This window comes from Dendropsophus ebraccatus, chromosome 1 (assembly GCF_027789765.1).
Source record: "Dendropsophus ebraccatus isolate aDenEbr1 chromosome 1, aDenEbr1.pat, whole genome shotgun sequence".
Lineage (NCBI taxonomy): Eukaryota > Metazoa > Chordata > Amphibia > Anura > Hylidae > Dendropsophus > Dendropsophus ebraccatus.
Window position 1 is genome coordinate 83,913,030 of NC_091454.1, and position 19,471 is coordinate 83,932,500.

At 39.7% G+C, this 19,471-nt stretch overlaps 1 protein-coding gene across 1 annotated transcript in view; it reads right to left on the reverse strand.

Annotated features, from left to right (window-relative positions):
• Positions 1 to 19,471, reverse strand: part of LOC138774916 (solute carrier family 23 member 1-like) — a 169,809-nt gene that overhangs the window by 136,578 nt on the left and 13,760 nt on the right. Inside the window, exons 2-3 of the mRNA XM_069955723.1 lie at positions 17,021 to 17,167; positions 6,257 to 6,414 (exon numbers count right to left, since the gene is read on the reverse strand). Of these exons, the coding sequence (XP_069811824.1) occupies positions 6,257 to 6,414; positions 17,021 to 17,167 (305 nt within the window). The remainder of the gene's footprint in view (positions 1 to 6,256; positions 6,415 to 17,020; positions 17,168 to 19,471) is intronic.

The window sequence follows — 19,471 nt, forward strand, 5'->3', positions numbered from 1 at the left end:
GCTGTAGAAGAAGCCTTCCACCAACCACATCCTGGTATGTTTTAATCACTTTACCATAGATGCAGTGTGTAATTATTTTATCATGTATACAGTTTTATTTTTCCCTCTTGCCCTTTTTACAGTATTGATTGACAGTAAACTTCTGGCATAACTATTTCTTTTAATGGCCTTCTTAACCTGTGCCTGCTATTACATTAAAGAGTACCTGTCACCAAAAATAACTTTTCACATGTCATTAGACATATCAAAAGTTATTGATCACGGCGAGTGTCACTGCTGACACTCACTTTTATCAGGAGAAAGCTGGGGAGAGACCGCAGCAGTCAGCACATTTACTCCCTGGCTCTATCTCCGATACTGCTCTGTCAATTAATGGAAGTTTATGAAATAGAGCAGGTAGCCGGGGAGTGGATTGTGCTGCCGCCGTAGTCTCTCCCCAGCTACATCTGTCGATCCCAATGGGTCTCACTAGTGAGACCCGGTGGGATCAATAACTTTTGAAATGTCTGGTGATATGTCAAAAGTTATTTTTAGCGACAAGAAGGGCTGTATTTACCACTAGGCACCTGTGGTCCAGTGCCTAGGGCAGCACCTTGCAGGGGGGCAGCACCAGGGAGCAGGGGGAAGAAAACTTTTTTTTTTAGTCTCCCACCTCCCAATCAGATTTGCCAGTATATCTGGTGTCTTTTCGAGTAGAGGGGGAAGATATGGTGGTATTGGTCAGGTCTGGTGTGGTGGGGTTATCCAGTAACAGTATGTCGGTATTGTTAAGGTATGGTATGGCGGTGTTATCCAGTCACAGTATCTCAGTCTTGGTCAGGTCTGGTATAGCGGTGTCATCCAATCACAGTATGGTGGTATTGTTCAGTTCAGGTGTGGCAGTGGTAAATGTGATGCCTGGAGCTATTACCTACCAATCTACTAATCCTGAGGTGAGAATACTGTCAGACAATATGCAGGCTGCTCTAATCATTGATTCAATGTGGAAATTTGTTTAAGTTTTAAACAGTTAAAAACAATAAAAAACGCGATTCAGACAATGTTTTTACATAGAGAATTGCATGTGGCTTAAACCAGGCTCCCATTTCTTCCCCAGTAGTCATCTGCTGTTACCAGGATTATTGTCAATACGCTTATTGGTTACCACATGAGGGTTTGGTTTAACCTGAATGCGATGACGTACAGTAAATGTGGGAACGCGGCCTAAGGCTAATCGGATATTAATCATAGAAAACTTGCATACAAACAAAATTTTTGTTAACCCTTTGAGGACCAGGCACTAAATGACCCAGTGGACCGCGCAAATTTTGTTCTTTGCGTTTCGTTTTTCCTCCTCCCCTTCTAAGAGCTCTAGCACTTTCAGTTTTCTGTCTACAAGGCCATGTAATGGTTTGTTTGTTACAGGAATAGTTGTACTTTGTAATGGCATCTTTCATTCTACCATAACATGTATGATGGAATCCCCAAATTATTATTTATGAAGATATAAATTGGTGAAATCATAAAAAAGAATGCAATATGGTAACTTTTGGGGGGTTCCTGTGTCTACGTAATGCACTATATGGTAAAAGCGACATGATACTATTATTCTATAGGTCAGTCCGAACACAACCATATGCAGGTTCACACAGATTTTCTATTGGTAAATATATATTTTTTTATGAAATCCTTTTTTTGGCAATTAATTATTAATAAAATGGGCCTATTGTGATGCTTATAGCACTTTTATTTTTACACCTATGGGGCTGTATGGGGAGTAATTTCCCCCCCCCCATGATCTCTAGTTTTTATTAATACCATATTTGTGAAGATCGGATGTTTTGATAACTTTTTATTGATTTTTTTATATATATAATGTAACATAAAATCGGTAATCCGCACACATTTTTCCCTCTTTTCGTGTACGCCGTTCACTGTTCGCAATGACACTTGTTATATTTTAATAGATCGGACAATTACGCACGCTACGGCATATTATATGTTTATTTATTTTTATATGTTTTATTTATATAATGGGGAAGGGGGGTGATTTCAGCTTTTATTGGGGGAGGGGCTTTGGGGTAGTGTATTAGAGATTTACATTTTTTTGTTTTACACATTTGAAGATCCTTTTGGGGGACTTGTACATACAATACTTTGACTTTTACACTGATTATTGCTATGCCACTGTTGATCAGTGACCAGAGCGCCGATCAGACCGCACGGAGGCAGGTGAGAGACCTCCGGCGGTCCGTTTAAACGATCCTGTGTGACTGCAGGGGTCCCGATCGGTAAGTCCCAGGGAGTCCCCTGTCACTTACACTTAAACGCTGCGGCCGCGCCACGATCACGGCGTTTAAGGAGTTAATGGCACGCTGCAGCGCGATCGCTGCAGCCTGTCATTAACTGTGAGGTGCCGGCTGCTTATTGCAGCCGGCCCCCACCTGCTATGAAGCGCGCTCCACTCCGGAGCGCGCTTCATAACTCAGGACGTACCGGTACATCCTTGGTCGTCTGGGCACAGACTTCCAGGACGTACCGGTACGTCCTAAGTCGTCTAGGGGTTAAAACAGGCAAACTATAGTAGATACAATAGTTTACAGAGTAGCAATTTTTTCAACAGCTGTTGCTGTTAGTGTCAAAATTGGAAAATGTCAAATTTTTTTTAAATCTCAGTCAGCCTGTCAACCATTCAATTTCCGCCTTGGACAGTAGTGGAATTTGGTGGATCAGCGGCATAATACCAATTTTCTCCCAGAACAGCAGTGGACATTGGGAAATGAGCACCCAGTGTTTTATTAAGATGGACACTGTGTTCACTGTGACTTCCTATAATGCACCCAGGGACTTGGTATAATTAACAACAGTCAACCAGTTACTTTGTATAATGGACAATGGCTTCACTGCTCCCACAGAAACCCACCCACAATCCACCCTTCTCTCTTCTCTGTCCCTATGTCTGTATTTCTCTCCCTGCTCTAACTGGCTGCTGCAACCTGCTCTCCACTATACAGAGCCGACTGGCCACCTCCAGGAAGCCAATCACCTTATATAGAGGATGAGGTGCTGACATCACAGTGGGGTTTGCAGCTGATTGGACGGGCACTAGGGATTATTGATAATCCCTTGTTCCCCCTATAAGACAGTTCTGTAAGCAAACATGTGAAGCGAATGTGGCGAATTTGCAAACTGCTACAAAGGAAAGTTAATACCCAATTTTTGCTGCAAATCAGAATTCATCAGCTTTGCTTTGCTCATCTCTAGTAAATACACAGTAAGTTAATATATAAACCTGCCTGGTATACACATATATCTATCCTAAGATAATAAAAAAGGAAATAATAAAAGTGCAAACTAATTAGACCAGGTGGTCTTTTTCTGCCGACAATCTTCTATGTTTCTTTTTCCTACCAAAAATCCTTTTGCAGAACACATATGATGTACTATAATTGATGGTCACTTATTAATATATTAGGTATATATATATATATATATATATATATATATATATATATATATACTTTCTATATTACCTTATAGGCCAGGTTCAGACTATGTAACTGTGCGGCTGTATTTGCGGCTGTAATTGTGCGGCGGTATTTTTGGTGGTTCATGCGTACGCTGGAAAGTATAGGATATACGGCTGCACAGTGCACACTATGTCTGAATCTACGGCCCGATCGTAAACGGACCCGTAAAAAATGAACAAGACCATTGTTTGCAGCTGGAAACGCGGCCGTGGATTGACAGGTGGTCCGTACGGAGTACTTCAAAAATAGCCGGCAATGATGCCGAATGCCGATGCCTCTAATAGTTAATATATTAAATTAATAAAACAGATTTTCTTTGTAATAAAGTCCCTTTCGTTGGTCAATAATTTAATTCTAACGAATCCATCATTTTGCAATTAAATATACTGTTAAAATAAATATATATATAAATAAATGTATATTTATATATATATTTATTTTTTGACAGTATATTTAATTGCACAATGATGGATTCGTTAGAATTAAATTATTGAACAACGAAACTGAATTTATTTCATCGAAAATGTGTTTTATTAATTAAATATTAATTAGTACAGGAAGCTCCATAAGCCGTTAATTCATATTGCCGGCAATAGAGCTTTCTGTACTAATCATGACTTTACTTTAATGAAAAGATCAAATGTTTCTTCTAATTATGTTATCACAATAGCATTATTAGAAGAAACATTTAGAATTATATGTGCGCTCAGCTGATTGGCTGATCGGCTGAGCGCACATATAATTAGCGGGTCCGCAGCACAGTGACTTCATTGTGCTGCGGACCAGCGAAGAGACAACATCGGGGTGAGTATAGAGCTCTCCCCACCCCCTCCCCAGCACTGCACCCCTCCCAGCAAGGAAGGGGGGGGTCAGTTAACCCCTTTCTTGCTGGGATGGGTGCAGTCTGACATCAGTCTGGCCCCCAAGGGGTTAAGGGGGATGCAATACATCCTCCCTTAACCCCTTGGGGGCCAGACTGTAAGCAGCGATCTGTTTTTCAGATATCGGTATCCTGGGGATTACGTCGGATTCCGTGGACTACGTCGATGACCAGCGTTTTTTGTTTTTTTTATAAAATGGTCAATGAGGGCTGTGGGGGTGTTTTTATTTGAATAAAAACATTTTTGAACTTGTGTCTTGTCTTTATTTCTTTACTTTATAGACTTAGTAGTGGAAGCCGTCTAATAGACGGAATCCATTACTAAGTTGGGGCCTTAGTAATAATAAATAATTTAAAAAAAACGCATAGGGTCCCCCCTATTTTTATAACCAGCCGGGTTAAAAACCAAACGACAGCAGCCTGGTAACACCAGGGTGGGAAGAGCCATTGGTTTAGGCCTTCCCCAGCCTAAATCTTACCAGCCTGCTGCCGCCCGGTCCAGGAGCGCCAATTTTGACGCTCCGGGACCACTGGCACCCGGCTCTTCCCAGTACCCCTGGTGGCATTGGGTACTGGGGTAATAATAGGGGGTTAGTGTTAGCCATTTTATACCGGCTAACACTAGGCCCCAACTTAGTAATGGATTCCGTCTATTAGACGGCTTCCACTACTAAGTCTATAAAGTAAAGAAATAAAGACAAGACACAAGTTAAAAAAAATTTTTATTCAAATAAAAACACCCCCACACCCCTCATTGACCATTTTATTAAAAAAATAAATAAAAAAACGCTGGTCATCGACGTAGTCCACGGAATCCGACGTAATCCCCAGGATACCGATATCTGAAAAACAGATCGCTGCTTACAGTCTGGCCCCCAAGGGGTTAAGGGAGGATGTATTGCATCCCCCTTAACCCCTTGGGGGCCAGACTGATGTCAGACTACACCCATCCCAGCAAGGAAGGGGTTAACTGCCCCCCCCCTTCCTTGCTGGGAGGGGTGCAGTGTTGGGGAGGGGGTGGGGAGAGCTCTATACTCACCCCGATGTGTACTCTTCGCTGGTCCGCAGCACAATGAAGTCATTGTACTGCGGACCGGCTCTTTATATGTGCGATCAGCCAATCAGCTGAGCGCACATATAATTCTAAATGTTTCTTCTAATAATGCTATTGTGATAACATAATTAGAAGAAACATTTGATCTTTTCATTAAAGTAAAGTGATGATTAGTACAGAATGCTCTATTACCGGGAATATGAATTAACGGCTTATGGAGCTTCCTGTACTAATTAATATTTAATTAATAAAACACATTTTTGATTAAATAAATTCAGTTTCGTTGTTCAATAATTTAATTCTAACGAATCCATCATTGTGCAATTCAATATACTGTCAAAAAATAAATATATATATATAAATATACATTTATTTATATATATATTTATTTTAACAGTATATTTAATTGCAAAATGATGGATTAGTTTAAATTTAATTATTGAACAACGAAAGGCACTTTATTACAACGAAAATGTGTTTTATTATTTTAATAGATTAACCATGAGAGACATCGGCATTAGTGCAGAGGATCGCAAACCCCGGTAATAGCAATTCATGTAAACTGTGTTCCCTGCTTTCCCAGATGCATCCAGAGGTGTTTGCATCACTTTCTTAAGATTTTATTTGTTATTTTTAGTTGAACCAGATTTCCAAGTAAATGACCGTATGTTTTCAGCCGCATGTCTATTTTTTCCCACGGCCGTAGTTTCATCCGCACATTTACAGCCGCATAAAAAATACAGCCGCACAGTTACATAGTGTGAACCTAGCCTCAGATAGTATATTACCTAGATAAAGGTATTCCTTTCTTACCTTGTTCCAATTGTTGTTTGAAGAAGTGTACATATCCCAGACACAAAAAATATGGTGCACATCAGCTGGCTTTTCACTGTATTATCATGCTTCACACATAGAGGCTCCGCTAGAATCAATGGGATGGCAATAATTCCTCCAAAGGCCAGAATATAATGCTGCAAAAAATTTGAAAATGTACATTTTAAGCCACCATTCTACACCATTTTACCATTCTACACCATTACACCATTACTAAACAGTCCTTTTTAATAAATAAATAAATTCTGTATATTATATAGAATATAATACCTGTAAAGTTAAAAATTGGAGCACCTGCATTTTCTTAAAAACTTCCATCCTCTTTCATCAGCTATGCAAGGTTGATTAGTATTAAATGGGTACTCTTGAGGGTTTTTATATTTTTAATACATTGCTTTAATAAAGTTACCTTAATTACTTTGTAATATAACCTCATTAAAATAAATGTATTCTATTTTTTCTACTACCCAACTTCTGTTGGGTGGCAGCAGTAAGGTGTAACACGGGCCCCTCTGCTGCCACCAATGTTCATGTCAGAAACTGCAGCTACACATCTATCGCTCTCTCTCAGATGCTCGGCTACCCACAGCTGCTAATGTGCACATCATACAATACTGTGCATGCTCACCTGAATATGGTCCAAAGCCACTAGCTGCCTTACACAATTCCAATTCTCTGACAGACAGGGGTAGAATCTCTTTAAAGGAACCACTCAAGGTAACAGAAAATGATGAAGCAGTAGCAGTTGCATGTACGCAATACTATATGGCTGCAGAATAAACTATATTATATACTGGAGAAGGTTATGCAGGAGGTGGGACAACATTTTAATACTTTAACACTTGGCTTATCACTATCTTTCTTATCCTTGATGGTCCACTCCCTCTGGATATAAAACCAGGCCTCAGGGCAGACAGTATTTCACAATCCTCTGATCTCCTTGTCTCCTGCTTAAACCCACCACTTTGTCTCATGGTGGCTCCACCCAGCCCTTGCTGCACCATATTACTTCACATCTCTTTTCTACCAGTTGCAGCTCACATATAAGGTGATGGCACTGTGGCCTACTTGATAAAACCCCCAAAGCAGCCATTCATTGTGGTTATTCTGCATACTCTGCCAACTGGTACTGAATTCTGCCTTTTGCTAATTTCCCTGCTCTGAGCCAGTGTTGCAATGCAATCCTAAACACCACTGCACTCTACAATAGCTCAGCATCACTCAGTTTTACTGGTGCCTAGCACGCTGGCAGGTTATGGCATTGTTGTCTACTAGCCAGTAATTACACCGAGCACTGCCGCACATGGCTTACATGGAAATACATGAAAAGGGCAACAATATATTTTAAAGGGAAACATACTATTTTAAGGGGCCATTAATAAACATCCCTAACTAAAGCCTGGAGTTATTCTCTAGATTATTGAAAATATGCTAATACAGCATTAGTGATACAGAAGACAGGTACTCTGGAGAAAGAGAAACAGTAGGAAAAAACTTTTGTATTTGTCAACAAATAAATAAATAATAGTTCACCGATTTCCCCCCCAGTCTGATTGAAGGTCTCAACTAAACTAAACTAAAACATTATAGATCAGTGGATGAACTGACCCATGGTCAGGCTGGCAGAGTCTTGAGGTGTATCCTTTTAAGTTCTGCAGTTGGGTGTCCCTCTGGTATTTAAAGGCTTTTATACTAATTTGCACTATTTGTATAATGTGTATTCTATTATGCAATTGCAAATGTTATGTATTGGGTAAAGTTGAGACCATTTTAAGGATTAATCTACATACTAACAGCTAGGAACCTTTAAGAAGGCATGAACCTTTAAGAGTCTGCTCTAGCCTCTCAAAACAGAGGAAGAGAAAGCAAGCATTTACATCAGGCTCTTTATGGAAAGGAAGTCTAAAGCATCATATCTGCAAAAGGATTGCCTGCTACTGCTTGCTCCTGCTCCTCTATAAAGTGGGGTCATAATCTCCCTCTTCCTACTGGTTATACCTCTAGCTATACAACCGATTACGATTTGCTTTTTGGTTGCCCTGGGGACTCATTTTAAGACTGTCAGAAATCACTACCCCTAAACCCTTCTCTTCTGAAGTCTTTTCCAACACAGAACTGTCAATGTGATACTCAGATAGAGGATTTTCTCCAAGTGAATTTTTTTACATTTGGAAATACTGAACTGCAGTTTCCGTTATTTTGACCAATTATCTAGCAAAGCTAAATCATTTTTCATATTATTGACACCTCCAGGAATATCAACTCTATTGCACATCAGCAAACAGACACACCTTACCTACCTTACCTTTTCCTATGTCACTTACAAACATATTAAAAAGAATAGGACCCAGAACATTTGTAACTAGTCTCTGCTCAGAAGATATATCATTAACAACACCCTCTGATATCTATCCTTCAGCCAACAACAAATCCATTGAACTGAGAGATTAAGTAATTTTTTTCAGCTCTTTAGGGGGAACTGTATCAGCACAGCCCAACATTCATTGAGCAATTGTGTGACATAATCAAAGAAATCAATGAGATTAGTGTGACATGATCTACCTGCAGTAAAGCCATGCTGGTTTGGATCCATAGTAACATGGTTGATAAGGTTGAAAAAAAAACAGTCCATTTAGTTCAACCTACAGAAGCCACACTGTGTTGATCCAGAGTAAGAAAAAAACCCTTATGACGCTGATGCCAAATGACAATGAAAATAAATCCCTGGATCAGCGTCCTATCACATAAAATCTATTGGCCATAATTTGTAATATTAATTTTTTCAAGAAAAGCATCCAGACCTCCCTTGAACTTATTTAATGAATCAGTTGTGACATCATCATGTGGTAGAGAGTTATATAGTCTCACTGCTCTTACAATAAAGAATCTGCACTCATGGTGAAACCGTCTTTCCTCTAGATGTAGAGGATGCCCTCTTGTCATTGTTACAGGCTTAGGTGTAAAAAGATCTCTAGAAAGATCTCTGTACTGTTCCTTCATATATTTGTACATTACAATCAGATCGCCCCTAAGACATCTTTTTAACTTAAACTAAATAGATAGCCTTTCTTAGTACTGTAACCCACCCATTCCCTTAATGACATTGGTCACCCTCCTCTGCACCCGCTCCAGTTCAGTTGGGTCTTTCTTATATACCAGGGCCCAAAACTGTACACAGTATTCCATATGTGGTCTGACCAGTGTTCTCATCTTTAGTATCTATGCTTTTTTGACGCATCTCATGATTTTATTAGACTTGGCAGCTGCTGCCTGGCCCTGGTAACTTAACCCCCTCCCGCCGCCGCACTGTTAATTAACGTTACTGCAGCCTATGCCCAATGCTGCAGTGACGATCTAGGATGACACAAGCGCCGGAGCTGCGCCTATGTCATCCGCAACTGTGCTCCGGTGCTGAGAGTTAACCCTATAGATACGACCGCAGCATCTACAGGGCTCCAGATAGAGAATTCTCCCTCTACAGAGGGAGAATTCTCTCTCCGGTGTCCATCGGGGCTCTGCAAAGTGATCGCAGAGCCGCGATGGTAGCCATGGAAACCTGAAGCCTCAGGCTTCTGGTTTCCAGGCTACGGAAGCCGGCAGGGGTTAGGAGGGAAGGCTGGGCGAGTGGCCATATGCTGATGTCCAAACACCACCTGGGCCTTGAGGCATCAATGACCCCAGGTCGTGAAAGGGTTAAGTTAAATTTACTTAAAACGCAGTGGGAACCTAGCCTTATACCATAACTATTGGTCATTCTAAGATTATGCAATATACCAGTTGATGATGCAATACTGATAATGCAAACTTTTCCTTGTATTGTATCACAGGCTGTAAGAAGTATAGAAAGTACGTCTATATCTTGAAAATTAGAGGCAATTTCAAAATTTGAACATCATTTTTCGATCTCAGCACCCCAAAATTAGTTAAGTTCAACTGTTTTCATGTCGGAACCTTATTGGCTGTTGACCAGTGTCATCGGCTGAATCGGCCCTATCTGGCCGATTATCATTCCATGTAATAAACACAATGATCATGGGCTGATCGCCGAAATAGGTTTGGACCTATAATTGTCGGCCACCGACCGTGCACCGCTACATGTAAGAGCAGTAGGTGGCCGGCAGCTGACGATTTGCAAAGTAAATACATTACCTATCTATGTTCCAGGGCTCCTTCTGCGCTCTGCTTCTCCCCGGGTCTCGCAGCTTCAGAGCAGCCTGTCTTAGCTAACAGGCCACTCAGCCAATCACAGGCGGGGACCGCCACAGCCAGTAATTGGCTGACTAGCCTTTCAGTTAAGATATGCCGCTCTGAAGCAGGACCCGGGGAAAAGCGGAACGCAAGAGGAGCCTTGGACCATGGATAGGTATGAATGCAAGTTTAGCAAGGGCTGCAAGGACATTGGTAACAATGTCCATGCAGCCCTTGTTAAACGATTATCGGGCCGTGTAATAGGCACAGTAAACGTGCCCTTTCTTTTTGCTAACTTCTTTTACATGTAGTCTAGTTGCCTTTAATATGGCATTTTTTTATTCTGCCCACTGAGCCTTCACTCCCAATGTCTTATCCCATTGTTTTATTCCTTTTAATTCATTATCTAAATACTCCCCCATTTTCCTTAAATCAAATACTCTTTTTGTAGTATGGGATTGCACGCAGTCAGTTTGTATGACAAACCATAAACACTGGTGGACACCTACATTTTCTTCCACTCTAACTTCAGACACCCGAACCCCTATTAGTAAAAAAACTAAAGCTAGAATGTTCTCTCCTCTGGTGACTTCACAAGCTGTTTTAGAAATGGCCCTGTAAGAGCCTCTCTTACATTCTTGCTTTGAATTGTAAATGCACAAGGGATAATCCAATCCACATCGAGCATGTTGGATTGACCCATAATTACAATGTCCCCCTTTAATAACATTTTAGTCATTTCATCCATCAGCATGTTATCATAGTCCTCAGTTTGCCCCTGAGGCCTGTAGATAACACCTATCCTAATAACAGATCCCTGTTCGGACTGTATACAAACCCAGAAAGTCTCTATCTCTTTATATGTATTTTAGATGACTGGCGATTTAAGACTATCCCTAACATAAATGGCTACCCCGTCTCTCCTATGTTCTTTCTTGTACAAAATATATCCCAGTATAGATATTTCCTAACCATTAGAGTCTTTGAACCAGTTCTCTGTTACAGCAACTAGGTCCAAATGATCCCTAGACATAATAGCCGTCAGCACACAGATCTTGCTGCCTAAGCTGCGAGCATTTTTACACAAATGTAAGTTGTTGTGAGTTGCACCAGTTTTTAGCTTCCTTTTCACACATAACCATTTAGGGCACCATTAGGCATGTTACTGTAAGCATCCCTGTTATCACTCCGGCTTTTTATGGTATGCCGCTCCAGCCCCCGCATTCCATTGTCACATATTTGTGAGATGATGAAACAACCAGAGAGATGTAACTTTGTATAATAATGATATATGGTTTTAAACTGAAATTCTGCTTTTGGCCACAAGATGTCCCTGTTTTGCAGTAAACAGCCTGTGTTGTTAAGGCTGTGCTGTTGTCAAGGGGATGAACCTGACAGTTGGAAGATGTGACCTGAGGGAATAAGAAGGAGGAGCTGAGGGAAGTCAGGAGCAGCCATTTCGAGAGGGATGGCTGTAGTAGATGCAGACCGAGACCTGATGCCAACTACGTGAAGCACATATCTTCTGGGACCCCCCAACTGCTGTGGAATGCAGCTATACTTCTCTGTGACTGGGTCCTGTTGAGAGATTCGCTGAGACAGCATAGCAACTGTGTCAAATCCAGTTGTGAAGAGAATCAATCGCCATCTTTGCTACAGAACTTTGGCGAGAGGGGCCCCCCTCACTCAGTAACCATCTAAAGGAGACCCGGGTCAGTAAGCGTTAACTCTTGTTACACTGTTATTCGTGGTTTAAGAAACAGTGTAAATAGTTTTTAAGATTGTGAGCTGCTGTGCTACACCGCAAACGCCTATGAGATGCACCCCAATATATTGTTTCCTGTTTATTCAGGGGATAAGTAGGTATATGGCGTCCGGCCGGTCTGAAATTGCTAATAGGTAAAGTTAGGGTCCTATTCCACGGGCCGAGCAGGGCCCGATCAATTATGTAAACGAGCGCTGATCTGCTATATTGGCGCTCGTTAACTGGGCCTATTCCACGGCCCGATGATCGTTGAGCGAGGGCTGCAGGGACAATGTACCGATGTCCTTGCAGCCCTTGCACCATACATTACCTGGCAGGGCTTCTCCTTCGCTCCGTCTTCCTCCCCGGGTCTCGCGGCGCAGCATCAACTCTGGTGCGGCCTGTCTGAGCCGTCAGACCACTCAGCCAATCACTGCCCGTGGCAGTCCTGGCTTGTGATTGGCTGAGCGGTCTGACAGCTCAGTCAGGCCGCTCTGGAGCTGCTGATGCTGTGCCGCGGAACCCGGGGAGGAAGACGGAGTAGAGGAGAAGTCCTGCCAGGTAATGTATGGTGCTTCTAAAATGGCCGGTCACCCACCGCGCACCGCTATTCCACCGTAACGATGCGCGGTGGGGGACCGATGATTTTAGGTCTGGCCCTAAATAAACGATCAGACGATGACACGATCATCGGCTGATCATTCTCTCTATTCCACCGAGCGATAATCGGCCGAATCGGGCCGATTCGGCCGATTATCGCTCCCGTGGAATAGGCCCCTTACTGTGTGTTTATTCATACAGCATATTTCCAGGTGACATGCTGTGTAGCACAGGGGCCTCGGCTTAAGCCTCATTGTATATAATTTTGTTATATCTCAGTTGCTGGTACCTTAAGTACATTTGCATGTTTCAATAAAGTGTAGTTTTGTTTAAACTGGCGTTGCTTTCCTTGTTCGTGACTTTGCTGTGTCCTGGGGAGCCCACCCCCGTACACGGGTTACATATTCGCTCACTCTGGGCTGCCACAGAAGGATCTTTAGGACAGATCATAATCATAAGTATGGGAGGAGTATTTTTTCTAGTAACTAATTATATTTATTTAGGTTCTGAAATCTCTATCTTGGCAACCTTGCATTTCCTATAGAGCAATATATGAGACAAGGCCTCTTACGTATACACTGTGGTCTTAATAGCTTTTACAATGACATGCATGCAGGTTGAGCATGGTCTGTTTCCAGGATCCACAATGAATATAACATATGGTAAACTTTTGTTGCTGTGTTCATGGTCACATATTTAATCATGCAAATGTAACTATAATAAAAATAGATGAAGGAGGGATTTACTAAAACTGGCATTTCATATGTCAATCGCAAAGTGATACTGTCCCCCCAGTTTTCCTGTATGTATTTATCATTGTTGGACAGTGTCACTAAGACGGGGCTTGGAGTCTGCGAAACCCTCTCTCCCTGCCTCGGTCTATTGCTGTTATCCACGCTCCACCTGTGATGAGGAGGGGAGAGGAGGTTCAATAGACGCAAAGCCCTGCCTTAGTGATGCTGTACAACAATAGTACAGTGATATTGTCTCCCCAGTATTCCTGTAAACCCCCATCCATGTACTGCCACATCAGAGTTGGCATAAATTTAGCATGAGGGGGTGGAAATGTTCTCTTTGTGTAAAGCTAAGTGAGTGGTGAACAGTAAGAAGTCTCACGTTACTTGTGCAAGCCAGCAACTTCTTACTGATCTGCACCAGGCCCTGACTTTAGTTAATCCCCTTCCCATGACTTTTATTCTATGGTACATGAAATGACTTATGGTCTCATTGCATCCTGTTCAATGTCTGTCCTACAGTAGCTTTAAAACTCAACCTTATGTAACTGCATGTTCATGTGCAACGCATTAGAATCTAAACAGGAAGCGTGTGTTCATGATACTAAAAACACATCAATAGTGCCAGAAATTAAGAGTGTTGTACAATAGTAAAATGTAAATTCTAAAAATCTGTAGCCAGTGTCTGCAGTAAATTGCTTGCTGAACCATGTTAATGTAACATTATTAGCTCTATCATATCTTATGAAATTGTCTTATACAAACAATTTCTACCCCTCAAATTATGTCCTGCAGCAGGTGGGGAGGTTCAGAGAGGGGCTGCGCTGCAGCTTGAGACCTCAGCTATTAGCGGGTGCGGCCGATCGCCACACCCGCTAATAAGGACAGTTAAATGCAGCTGTCAAACATGACAGCTGCATTTAAAAGTCCTTTAGAGCCCCTCTCCCTGGTGTCTAATGGGCGCATCTACCTCGCGGCAACCGCAGAGGGAAAATCCATTGTACTGGCCGGGCCTCAGCAATTCATTGATCTGGTCTGCTGTAGACTAGAATAATAGTATAGTATAGCAATATACTTGTAGGTTATCCTTATAGAATTTAATCACATATGTTTTTGCATCACTCATTTGTTTTTTTCTGATATGTGATGTTCACTATTTATCATTTTGTTTGTATGTGGGTCACATCTTGCACTACACGAGTGTTGCACCTTTTTTTGCACTTTGCACTTTATCACTTATTGTATTTTTCATCATTATATATATTATATATTTTGATTTTTGATTTTTGGATCGCTCATATCTGTATTTATCGTTATTCCGCATTTGTATGTCTGGGTTCACAATCATGCTCTTTTATGTAGATTTTCTTTATCCCTTCCTTTTCTTCTTCTTCTTTTTCATTTTCTCTTTCTTTTTCCTTTTCTCTTTTTCACTCTTTTCTTCTTCCTTTTTTCTTTTATATATCTTCTGCTTATCAGCTCTTTTTGTCAATCATGTTGTGCATTTATTTATTAATTTTATTGTGGCCAGCGAGGTTATATTTATATTCATATCAATATAAGGTGTAGGGTTCGTGATTCACTTATCTATTTATTTATTTTCCATTTTTTTATTATTTTTCATTCATTAATCTTGTCCACTTATTCATCATTATTACTCTTATCTATTTAACATGTATACTCACATTACCACTTATATTCGTGTTTTGATTCACCATTGTACTTTTATTCTTTTAGTGACTACTATCATTGATTATTGTGTTTATTGACTATCATTCATTATTATTTATATGTCTTTTTACTTATTTTTATTATATGCAATCGTCCGTAAGTACAGTTAAATTAAGTTATACAAAGATTGTTTATCATTCATATACATCTATAGATGGCTCATGGGTATGTTCGATATTACATTGGTTTTATATTACATTTCATTATATTATCTTGTACCGGCTATGTATGTCTGTCTCGCCAGTAGATGGCAGCAGACTCTTTTCATGTTATCCTTATCTGCGTGACGCGCATGCGCGTGGTTACGTTGTTTGTGCGCATCACGTGACCGGCGCGCGTCCACGTCACGCAGGTATCACATGTGACCTGCGTGTACCATGTGACCAGTTACTTGGACGTCATCACGTCGCGTCGCTAGCACCGACGTTAGTTATACCCGGAAGTAATGTTCCGGCATAGCAGGTAATCACACTTTATTTGATACGCTACATGTGTGGAGCGGGTGGGTGATTGGTCAATCTAGCAGCATCTTAGGTATTTATAGCGTGACCCTCCAACAGATAGGTACCCCTTGAAAAAGGCTATGCCGAAACGTGCGTTGGGGTGGGGGCCGCCGGTGGACACTCTGACTTCTATCACTTGGTGATATGACACTTTAGTAGTTTTATATTAGTTGAGATCTATGAATTCATTATAGCACTTTTTCTGCTTGTTTACCTGAAATAATTATTTATTCATAGTTCTTTGTATCATATCTAGCACTTTAGTCTACCATTCATTTATTTATTTATTCATTTGTGTCCATCTGCAGCAGTCCCCTCATTGTATGTTCGTTGTTTTTAACATTCTGTCAGCCATGGTTCATTGTGTATTTATTTACTATTTGGTCATTGTATTGTAATTTTAATAATAAAATTTATACATGTTGAAATATATTAGAGGTTCAGTTGTTTCTTTATTGGTGCTTAGAATAATAGAGCACTGATCTCATGGATCAGTGCTCTATTATATACACAGTATTGATCTTAATGGGAGATCAGTGCTGTGTGTATAGAAGTCCCCCAGGGGGCTTCTAATTAAGTTGAGTGAAAGAAAGCTGTTTTTATTAATCCCCTCCCCTAAAAAAGTCTGATTTACCCCTCTTTTCTCCTTTTATAAATAAAAATAAGTAAAAAAAAAAAAAAACCATATTTGGCATTGCCATGTGTGTAATTGCCCAAACTATTAAATGATCACATTCCTGATCTCGCACAGTAAATAGCATAAGAGCCAAAAAATTCCTAAAGTGCAAAATTGCGCATTTTTGGTTGCATCAAATCCAGAAAAGTAGAGATAAAAAGCAATCAAAAAGTCGCATAGACGCAAGTAAGGTACCAATAGAAAGTAAAGACCATGGCGCAAAAAATGACTCCTCACAAAGCCCCATAGACCAAAGGACATGAGTATCATAAGGATGGTAATAGAGCAATTTTAAGGAACATTTAGTTGTTTTTAAAGGTTTAAATTTTTTAAAAGCCATCAAATAAAATAAAAGTCATGCAAGTTGCATATTGTTGTAATTTTACCAACTTGAGGAACATAGATAATATGGCTCATGTGGGTCTTTAGGTGAAAAAATGCAAGTGCTATTATCTTTTAAACACAAGGAGGAAAAAACAAAAACCCAAAAACGAAAATTGGCCCGTGAGGGAAGGGGTTAAGCTTTTGTGTTTTTATTATGTCCTTTAAATAAATGTTTATACCAACCTGAAATGCCAGTAGTATACACAAATACCAGGGTGGCTTATCATTAATTGCATAAATTAACTGTTGATGTGGTCTCTTGTAGTCTTCTGTATGAACTTGATCAGATTTGTTCAGGTTTCCTAATTCAGTGTTGTTGTCAAACAAATTCTGTTGGGAAAAAAAAAATGATAATTTTGAAGGAATTATATATGGGGAGCAAGAACATCATTTATTTTAATTGGAATGTGGGCCATCAGAGCGGCCACACATTGTGTAAATAAAGCGGGAACAACGGCCGTTGTTTGCACTCTAGCAGGCGGAAATAATTGACATGTCAAATTTCCATTGCTGTATTTGAACAACGACCATTGAATACAGTGTGTGAACAACGGCCATTGTTCCCATTGAGTTCAATACAGTGCATTATTTTAAGGTAAGAACAGACTTTGTTTTAATCGCCATCAACGGCCGTTTTTGTCTTAAAAAATACACTGTGTGAACAGTGGGGTTGTGTGGTTTAAAAAAACTAATTTGTTATAACTTATTAGGACATTTTAGGGTGTTTAGGATGTTCACACAGTGTAATAACAACGGCCATTGTTTTGCTGCGTCAAACAACGACTGCTGTTTGATATGTTCACTTGGCCGATAATGCAGTATTGGCAGGATGAACATAATGTTCTTTTATTTGGATTGTGGGCACTTTTGGGTGTGCCTGCAATCCAAATTGCCATTGAAATCATTACAATGTATGGCTGTGAGAATGGCCAAAAATTGCATAAACAGACTGTGAACAACAGCTATTTTTTTTAGATGTTATGCTCACTTGTATGCTTTATGAAATAAACTATTTACCAAAAAAAGAAGCGCTTAAGATTGCACTGTATTACTTTAGAAAAAAAATAAATAAATCAGGCATTTAACAGTGTATTGTAGTTATGTAAAGCTTGTACATAAAATTATATTATATTTTCTTATTTTATCTCCACTGTTCAGAGTTTTATATCATGACCCTTAAAATCGAATGAGAAAATCAGTCAGAACGTGAAATCAAATTTCTATGTGAAGTAATGAAATTACCTTCAAGAATTTAAGGCATCTGTTTAACTAAACACCTTTGCCAAACTCTTATGGTCAGGTGCTGCCATCTATTGCTTTGTATAGCTTACTGCATATACTTGTGTTAAAAATCCCAACTACCAAATTTTAGGTATAATTGGCATTTTTTTAGGTTTTTATTTATTCAAAACTAATCATTTTAAAGACTGCAAATAAAATTAAAGAATAATCATGTCAATCAAGACCTAACTAAATGTTTAGATTCTATTATGTTTTTGTTTAGTTTTATGCTCACACATAGTATTTCTGTCAGTATTTTGGTCAGTATTCTTTCAACCAAAACCAAGAGTAGGTCAAAAACACAAAAATTGTGCAAATCTTTTTATTCAATTTTTTTTCTGTCGATTCCACTCCTGATTTTGACTACAAACACTGACCAAAATACTGACATAAATACTGACCAAAAACAATGTATTATTATAGCCTCACACTTGGTACTTTTTCAGGGGAAAAAAAAGATTGTTCTTGTTGGGTAACATTAACCATTTGAGGACAAAGCCCGAAATGACCCAGTGGACGGTGCAAATTTTCGTTTTTGTGTTTTCGTTTTTACCTCCTCCCCTTCTAAGAGCTCTAGCTCTAACTTTAATTTTTCTATCTACAGGGCCATGTGGGGGCTTGTTTTTACAGGAATAGTTGTACTTTGTAATGGTGTCTTTTATTCTATGATAACATGTATGATGGAACCCCAAAAATATTATTTATAAAGATATAAATTGGTGTAATCGTAAAAATAGAATGGTGACTTTTGGGGGGTTCCTGTGTCTACGTAATGTACTATATGGTTAAAGCGACATGATACCATTATTCTATAGGTCAGCCCGAACACAACCATATGCGGTTTACACAGATTCTCTAATGTTATATATATATATATATATATATATATATTTTTTTTTTTTTTTTTTTTTTTTTAATGAAATCCTTTTTTTATCAATTAATTATGAATAAAATGGGCCTATTGTGACTCTCATAACGTATGTGATTAGACACAATTGCTAAATGCTGGACATAACACATGACTACTAGTGTGCACAATGCATATCAGACAGATGAGAGAAACATGAAAAAAAAAACACATTTAAAAAAACAAGAAAAAAAAACAAAAAAAAACACCGCTCTGAGACATCACCTAGCGAAATATAGCAACTATGGTGAGTCCCTGAAAGAATACATCATCCTCATTACAGAGTTTTTATTATCACACAATTTTTTCAAGTTTGGGGACAGGTTTTATTTACAGCTAGTCGGTTGTCCTATGGGTGCCAAGTTCTCCCCTTCACTAGCAAATCTCTACATGGCATATTGGGAGGAGATCATCATGTACAACTCTTCTAACCCCTACCAGAACCA